At 33.0% G+C, this 9,151-nt stretch overlaps 1 protein-coding gene across 2 annotated transcripts; it reads right to left on the reverse strand.

The window, feature by feature from the left end:
* Nucleotides 1-530: 530 nt before the first annotated feature.
* On the reverse strand, nt 531-6,661 carry LOC122274287 (very-long-chain aldehyde decarbonylase CER3). Of its 2 annotated transcripts, XR_006228271.1 has the most exons (12): nt 6,159-6,661; nt 5,774-5,997; nt 5,385-5,617; nt 5,073-5,292; nt 4,555-4,682; nt 3,303-3,559; nt 3,083-3,190; nt 2,260-2,466; nt 1,676-1,786; nt 1,366-1,539; nt 972-1,111; nt 723-865 (listed from the first exon to the last, which is right to left on the reverse strand). XR_006228271.1 is itself a non-coding variant. In XM_043083327.1 (11 exons), the coding sequence occupies exons 1-11, from the start codon at nt 6,207-6,209 to the stop codon at nt 683-685; spliced, it is 1,896 nt and encodes a 631-aa protein (XP_042939261.1). In that variant the 5' UTR covers nt 6,210-6,660; the 3' UTR covers nt 531-682. The 2 variants fall into 2 exon arrangements, 1 of the variants encoding a protein (XP_042939261.1); XM_043083327.1 differs by lacking the exon at nt 972-1,111 and having other exon boundaries at nt 531-865; nt 6,159-6,660.
* Nucleotides 6,662-9,151: the final 2,490 nt, after the last annotated feature.

Here is a 9,151-nt window from a genome sequence, read left to right on the forward strand (position 1 = left end):
ATCCTACACGTCACCAACCCTAAGAGTCATTCCATACTCCAAACGCTAGGAAAACACCAAAGTGGTGCCAACCCTATTGTGCCTCACTATTGTCGTGCGCCCCATCACATGCATTGGAGTTCCATCACTTTCTTCATCATTTTCCATCATTCCCATACATCAAACCAGTCCTAAACACTTAGCCTCACCTTGCCAAAATTGACATCATTGCTATTGTTGAGCAATAACCAAACAAGAGAGTTTAGGCATTTAGTCAACCCAAGGAGAATCAAGGCGGGGACAACTTAGTGTTTGGAGACTTGACCGAAGTTTCCAACACAAACATGGATATTGTAATTGTTAGTGAGGTTTTTTTTTTCTCAAATTGGAGAGATAAAATGATTTATTAAGTTTCTCCAAATCTAACGTATTTTCTTGAATGGTATAAATGGTGTATTTTTTTAAAAATGAAATTTATTATCAAAATTTTAATTTCTTTATATAAATTTTAAATTTATTTTTATTTTTTAAAATACGGTACATACTCGATCTATAACTTAAATATCATTATTATATTATCTTAAATAGGTGGCACAACTTGTTTGCGTTCGCTTACATATAACTATTAAATGGCATTTTGTTGTCCTCTTTTTTTTTTGTTAAAAAGAAAAATCCACTGGTTACAACAATTGCTTTCTTGCTTTCATTGAGAAGTTTTTGCCTTGGTTGATGAGACAGGCCTAATACCGTGCTTCAATGCAGAATCCCAGACGAGGTCGATCCGGTCGACGTCAATCGCCCCGACTTCGTGGTGAGTCCAACCTTCGAGAAGATGAACCACTCCCCCGGCATGGCATGCATGCACCACTCCTCTCTCCATCGTATACTGTTTCCACGCACGTACAGATTAATTAGTATTATAATTACTAGCTAGGATGATATGTAAGAGATAATGTTCTCATGTTAGGCACATGCAGCATAACAATACGTACCGTCCATCGATGGTCGATGTTCATGGCTGGTTGAGTGTGGAAAGCATCACAAAACCAAAAAACAAAATGAAAGATGTTTCGGTCGGGAAAGATTTTGCTCGTTGTTGTGAATCAAATGGGGCTTAGTCCTTCATCATGATCTTCCATTAAGGAAATGAAATAATGATGTTATCAAATTAGACGACTTTGGGACATTAACAATTGAAGAGTTTAGATATTTGATCTAAGAGTACTGTGAGAACTCCGTTAAAGATCATCCCATGTTTTTTTCTTGTTTTAAAATCGAATTTCAACCTCATCAGCTGCACTTCACATGCATTGTATGAGTAGGTTTGTGAAAAATTAGCCATGCCCGCTAACACAAAAGAAGAAAAATCAAGCGAAGTGTTCTCACCTCGCAACATCCAAGCTCTTGGACATCGTCAGGTAATCTCATGGCTGCAAGATCAGAATAAATGCAATCTCTTCTAATGGGCAAGATTGGAGGGACAACGAATTGATGGAAATGTGTTCCACGTGGCGCCCAGCTTTGTTGCCTTGGTGTGATCCATTTCCCAACAATCCACGTCTGCAAGTAGTGATCAATAATCATATAAAAATCACAATCATTTCAAAATCGAGGGAGGCTTATAACTACCTTTCATATATATTTAGCTTAAAAACATAACTCATGATCGAGGAAATAGACGATGTGATCAGAATACCTTGCAATTTCGTGCTGCTTGGTGCTTTGTCACTTGTACTAGGTTGCTCTGACAATCCATTGGAGCCTCCTTCTGTACTTTTTGAAATCTTTCTCCCGATGTTGTCAGCATCTGCAATTTTTCTCATCGAGTAAGAATTCATGATGTACGTAATAATATACCACATACATATTTATATAGCCTCACCATGTCACTTGTACGTGCTACAAGAAAAATAGATAATTGTAAATAATTTTTTGTAATGAAAATAATTATTTGTGACAAAAACAGATTCATTATAACTAGAAATAGTCATTTCGCTAAAAGTAATTAATCACAAATAATTAATTTTATTATAATTACATAAGTTTGAGCGTAAATATATATATATATATATATATATATATATATATATTATGCTTTGGTAAAATTACATCAGTCATAAAACAAATACAGAATACACTTTTCTAGCCATGCTAGACGTTGATGTATCGGGTTTCTATATATACGAAATGTTTGACCCGTCAATAAATAGGTTTGTGAATATAATTTGAAGTGTCGATCATTTTGAATGTGTAAGGAAACTAACAGGAGATAACACTTACAAGGACTCTTACTCTCCTTCGGCAAAGGTAGAGGGCAATGGCTCTACCGAGCTTCGAAGTAGCGCCTGTTAAAAATACCTCTTCCACATCCTTAGGTAGGTCATTGAGGATAACAGCCGCCGTCAAGGTGTTTCCATGGACAACTCGAACTTTAAGGTTTGGGTGGTTGTTCACGAACAGTGTTCCACCCCCGTTGAGAGCTTCATTCTGCAAAAGTATTTGATGAGAGAGAATGATTTATACTTGATCAGTGATGAAAAGAAAAATATTAATTTACAATTCATTTAAGAAAATTTTATGATGATTTAGGTCTGATCGAATATCGATCTCCAAGTTACAATTAATAACTATATTTTATAATTAAAATAATCTATTACATAAAGTCCTAAAGCATTTAATCTTATCCGTATGAGATTTCGAGGACTATATATAAACCTATTTTACGTTTAATACTTTCTAATTTCTTCACAAAATTAAACATTTTCTTTCTAACTGCTGTTTGGCACGCATTTTCTCGTCAATATCAAGTTTTTACGGCCTGGTATAAGAGTCGGAATTGAATAGTAGACGGCGCTGTACTTAAATGAATTGGGACGGTGTACGTCTAGAAATTAGAGTGGCGCATGGCTTGATGTAGGAGGAAATTAAGGTTCACCGACGCTCTTATCTTGAAAATATTAATTTCCTCCAACAACCATTATCAGAGAGATGATCATGACTAGAACAGATCTCCCAAAACTTTTCTTTATTTTCAAGTAGTACGTACGAAGAGGAATTAATATTAGACAAACAGCTAGCCAACGTCAGGCTAGTAAGTACAAACCTTGTTTAATGCAGCAAGGCTAATGACTTTAACCCCAAGTTTATCTGCCCTGAGAATGGCCTGCTCAATGTGCTTATTGATGCCCTCACTTGCAAATGGTAAGAAATACTGCATAAAATAAGCAAGCACCGGCTCATGATCACGATCAGATTGATGTTAAAACACGTACATGAATGGTACGTCGTCGAGAGATTCTAATTTTTGATGTTAAAAAGCAAACCTGGAAGCCACACCTAGGCACAACCCATGTCTGGTGCAACCGGCCTCTGAGTTGGTAGAAAGAGTAAACAAAAGTTTTAGACCAAGCCCACATCATGAGCACTACCGAAAGGGTGCCGGGCCACAACGGGATTAACAACAAATTCGTCGAGAATGGCATTGCTGCAAACGATCGGAAAACGAAGGGCGCGTGCAGAGCGGCCGAGACATCCACCACATGGGCTAGGAAGACAAAATCCGGTACTCTTGCAGATTTGCCTGCAGCAAATATTAATTATTTTTTTTTTTGAAATAACAAATATTAATTATTTATGTGGGTGAAAAGTTAGTACCTCCAACAACTACTGCACGTGCATTAAAATCTGAATACAGTCGTGAATTAATGGTGAATGTTGTCAATATTACTAGTACAGTACTGCGCGTATTTGGTATATCATGTCTACTTTTCATAATTTCAACCATCCAAAATAAATATATATATATATATATATATATATAACTGATGAATATGTGTAGCCATTGGTGTATGTTTTCGCAGGCCGACAACGTAATTGTCGATCGAGTGGTTAATTAATTGACGACCGAAGTTTATTAATATATATATCAATTTAATGAATTTGTAAATTTTATTAAAAATAATATTAATTTAAATTTTAAATATAAAAAAATTAATATTAATATACAGATTAGTACGTGATTTTGTTTGTACATAATAAAACTTATTAGTTAAATAATAATAATAAAATTCAAAAATTCTACTCATCATCCTCACGACACGCACCGCATAAATTTTTTTTATTTTTTTCTCTTATCAAATATATGTATAATATTGGATGAATAATTAGTGAAAGAATTTAATTAGTTTATGAAGAATAAAATTAAAAAATAAAAGTATGGTGTACGTGTAGTGTATGGGGTTAATGATAAGTAACAAAGCTCAATATAAAAATCTTTTTTTTTTCACCTCCTTCGTAATATTTTTGAAAACTTCATCATTGACACATATACGTGCCGTCAATGTGAACTTATGCTATATAAATTTATATAAACATAAATTATTGATATTTTGACTCCTTTTATAAATATAATAGATTCTATAGTAAGGCGTGTGATATATATTATACATTCGACCTCATGTGTAAATAACATAATTTATTTTTTAATTATTTAATCACATAAAGAAGCTATATTTAAAAGAATTATAATGATTAATATGAGGATGAATGTCATTAAAATCAAAGTACCGAACACACCTAGATTTGAACTTATTTTCTTGTGCAATTCCCATGATTTGCCGTTGAGTGTCTTCCAAAATGAATCAAACAGGGGCATAAAAAGGCAGAAATTGGTACGCATATCTTGGTGGTGTAAACTGTGGTATCTGCACAGCATGAATAATTATAATTAGTAACTAAATCGGTAAAATTAACCATCGTATGATAATTAACTACCAATTAACATGCAGCAGCTCCATGATTTAAAATGAGAAAAAGTTACTGTTATTATTGTTATTATGATTATTATTAGGTGATCTTGTAGATGGAAGTTTCCTAAAGCATTTTCTAACCACCGTATTCATGAAGAAACCATTTGTCAGATGAGAATAGCAACCACAGATGGCTGATGGTAAATGCAAAGTAAATCTAGATCTTATGCATGCCTTAAAGTTCATTTCCTTTTTATGAGGGGTTGTAGATAGATAGGCCTACCGTATTCATGAAGAAACCATTTGTCAGATAAGAGTGGCAAAATTGAATGTATAATTGCTTACGTTGGTGTATATATAAGATATCTCAGAAAGGGAATGGTCTCGAAAATTTGGTACGGAACAACTTCGACATTGCAATGCCCCAAACATCTCAGAAAATCAAAGATTAAAACATAGGCATAGATCATGCTTATCGATCCATATCCCATTAAAGAAGCCCCGAGTATCGGAATTCCAATAATTCCGGTTAATACAAGATGCTCCAACAATGTTGCATTTCCAGCTGCAGTAAAAAATAGACAAAGATAAGTAAATAATGATCTAGTTGAAGAAGGGAAAAGAATTGCTCCTGAAGTAGTTTTCTTTAGCTGTCACCTGTAAAGGGCTGGGGAACAGGAGACGAATGGTGAAGGTAATGATAATGAGTAAAAAGATGGTTCCCATGGAAGCACCTATGCATCCAGTAATAGAGAGGCTCTGAAACAGCCATATGGAGTGTCAGAAGAGCAATAAATCCTTTTGTGTTCCAGAGGGGAAGATTTTCAAGGAATGGAAAAATGTAGCAGGCGATGGAGGCAATTAATGCTTGAAGAATAATGAAATTGTCCCTGTAAATTAAATAAGAATATAAGTTCAAAACTAGTTTGAAACTAAAATAAAATTCAGCTAAATATATATCATTCATATGCTGCAAACCCTTTTCATAGATCATAAAACTGGATTATTGATCAAGCTTCTTGATATCTAGCTAGGAACATACGTACCAGTCCCATTCCATGTCAATCTGCTTGAAATCAACCCCTTGATGAACAATCCTGCGATTTCTCTTCAGGAAAAGCATGTTACTGTAAGAACTCCATAACTGATGAATTAAACCTCTTAGTGCACATATTATCAGAATATGGAGGCACCAATTACTATCTTCGGGACCATCCTCTTGAAATCTCGAACGCACAACTTTTGCAAGAAAAGGTCCATATAGTAGATACTTCAACATATAAAAGAGAGAACATGTTAGGAAATTAAACAGAGAATCATGAAAGACAGCATATACTGATCAATATAAGACGTAAATCGATCAAAAATTCAACACTAATAAGGGCAGATCAAAACGCAACTCAAACCTTCTTTCGGTTTGCAGTTTCATACCTTGAAGCGGCCAAAGTTCTCCCAAGGCCAAGCTGACAAAGGAGCAACCATTTTACCCTACAAAACAACAAACTCAACCTAGATTCTTCCGATTCCTGGCCCTTGTCGCTTCCTTAAACGTCTCAAAAACGTGTCGAAGAAAAATAGCAAGCTGAGAATAACAGAAATATTGAAAAGAGTGGACAAGCAAGAGGCCGCGCTGCCAGGTGTTGGGAACTGATCCCTGGAATGTAGGAGGAGGAGGGGGAAGAAGAGAGGGGGAGGGGGCCGGAAGTGGGTGCAAATCTAATTTGATTATCTTTCTTCTAAGAAATGGCCGGCGCGGGGCCAACAATACATACAGATTTTATTTCCGGTCCCAGCACTCCTCCTCGAGTCATCTACTTATAGGCCATAGACCATCCCAAGTAGTGTTGCACCGAATACTGTAGATCGAGCTAGACCATGATCTGTATCTCTGTTAATGATCATAATTTATTACAGCTTTCGTCAACAATGGAATTAGGTATAAATGTTTGGATGTCACGGCATTGGCAATGAGTTATGCATCTTCATATCTATCTTTATATTTATATAATATTTTTTAAAATTAATCTATATTAAATTATGCATATTTAAAATTTTACATAATTATAAATAATATTTCTTTAATAGTTATGAATGGTATTTCTTCCAATTTGAATAAGCACAATTCATTCTTTAAATATTATTTTATTATTTTTTCTCTCTCCTACTCATTAAAATTAATTTTGTAAAATTTATATTAAGATAATTTTGATATATTAAATTTATACTAAGTTGATGATACAAAATATTTTTTTAGTATATATTAATATTTATTAATAAATATGGTCATTTTGATATATAAAATTGGTAATATATAGATATATAGAATTAGTATTTTTGAGCACATTGTGCTTATTGTAAATTATATAAAAATAATCATGTTAAGAAAATAAAAATAAAAATAATAATATTTTTTTTATTATTTGGTTCAAAAATACATAATCTAATGTGAAAATTTTTTTTTATATATAAAATTAATCTTCAAAAAATATGATTTTAAAGATAACATATAAAAAAAATCAATGCTAATGCTCTCAACTCGTCTAATTTTCACATGCTCAACCGATCATCATCGAGCATAACTGTAGGCACTGTAGGTATGGCCAGCAGAAATTAATGCATGCTTTCCTCATATGGTTGGGGAGCAGCGGTTGGCGTTGATCACTAGCTGTTTCGTGGCTTGCTTGAATTGTAATTTCGAGCGTTCAGATCACGCGGTCGGTTGCCTCCTAATAATAATAATAATAATAATAATAATAATATGGAATTAATACAAAGAAGGAGCTGACTTTAATGTATAGTTAGCTTTGGGTTGGTTTCATTATTAATTAACATGGTTTGAAGACTTGAAAGCATGGCAGATTTCAGCTCAACATCAAGAGGTCATTTGGGCCTGTCAGATCCGGCTATAACTATAAGCACATGGACATGCAAGACTTTCCGATAAATACATGGATAATAAGATCCCTTTACTAGTATTTGAAATTTTTATTTATTATTACTATTTTATTTTTAATATTTTTTAAACATCCTTCAATAATTAATAAAATATTTTAAAAAAATATACAGTTTCAATAATAACCACTTTCTTAATTATTAAATAAAAATAAAATAAAAAATAATAATAAAATAATAGTTAAAAGGTAATAAATTTTTTGTTATTCTAAACAATAAATTAATGAATTTTGCTACATACAAGTACAGTCGTGTATTAATCTGTATGTCAATATTGATTTATTTATACTTAAAATTTAAATTAATATTATTTTTAATAAAATTTATTTTTTGATCAATTACATCACATTAATATATAAATTAATACATAATTATATTTATAATTATATTTTTACTAAATTAATATATAAAAGATGCTCCACTACTGCTTGGAGTTTTAACCTCAGATGTCAGACCGTGCAGTTTCTTAATGAGTTTTGCAGCCTTTTTTGAATATCTCTTGTTATAAAAAATAATAAATAAGGAATGAATCGGGAAAGCTTTCGACTGGGCGACCTAAATTGCCTGCGTCGCCCTTTTTCTCATTAGTTCTGGTTGAACAGCCATTATGGTCATCAGCCCCAACCGGACACACAACATAACAAGAAGCCGATAACAAATTGACGGCATGTTCAAATCTTGAAGACAATGATCTCTCTCCGAGGCTAGATCGTTTGTATTTTAATATCTTCTCGTGTGTTTATATATATATAAACAGATATATGTCCCCCGTTCTCTAATTTTTTTTTATCTAGAGTGCATTCACCCAAATTTTATGGATTCTAATTGGAAGAATTAGTTAATGATAATTGATTTTTGTATTATTAATTGGGAAAATATTGATTTTATTATTTGAATTATCTTCTTAACATTTATCTTATGTGTGGGTCAAACTCTTTCAATAATGAATCTAATACGTAAAATATTTAATTAAATAAAATAGAGTACAGAATCGAATATTCGAATTCAAAATTTCTACTATAATATTATAAGTAGAGTATAGATTTTATTAATTGTACCATAAACACCTATTTCAATTTTGCGAAAGCCCACGTCATGAATCCATCCTTCACTTTGAGACCATGAAAATAGTATGAGATGGCAAGTTAAATGCCTTAATCTGCATAATAAAATATGACGGTAGAAACTAACAATAAATAAATATGATGCCTCATTTGTACTAAGGCTGTACAAAAAACTAAAAAATAGCAGGAACCGATCAGACAAGGAACCAGCTTAAACCGGCAGGGAACTGGCCGAAACCGGCAAAGAACCGATCGACTGGCAGTAAGATTTAAGCCAAACCAATGTCGGTCGATTCGATTCGTGGTTCAACCTAGGGAATATCGTTGAACCGGCCGACATTAGCTTATATATATATTTTTAAATATACTTATATAGAATGACGTCGTTTCACTCATTTAAATGAAACG

Source organism: Carya illinoinensis, chromosome 8, assembly GCF_018687715.1.
Source record: "Carya illinoinensis cultivar Pawnee chromosome 8, C.illinoinensisPawnee_v1, whole genome shotgun sequence".
Classification (NCBI taxonomy): Eukaryota; Viridiplantae; Streptophyta; class Magnoliopsida; order Fagales; family Juglandaceae; genus Carya; species Carya illinoinensis.

What these genes read in the sequence shown, in the direction of transcription:
- LOC122274287 (XM_043083327.1), bottom strand. Translation starts at nt 6,209, where the DNA reads ATGGTTGCTCCTTTGTCAGCTTGGCCTTGGGAGAACTTTGGCCGCTTC. An exon ending in AGAACTTTGGCCGCTTCAAG is followed by an intron (nt 5,998 to 6,158) that starts GTATGAAACTGC and finishes TATATGTTGAAG; the next exon opens with TATCTACTATATGGACCTTT. An exon ending in TGTTCCCCAGCCCTTTACAG is followed by an intron (nt 5,293 to 5,384) that starts GTGACAGCTAAA and finishes TTTTTACTGCAG; the next exon opens with CTGGAAATGCAACATTGTTG.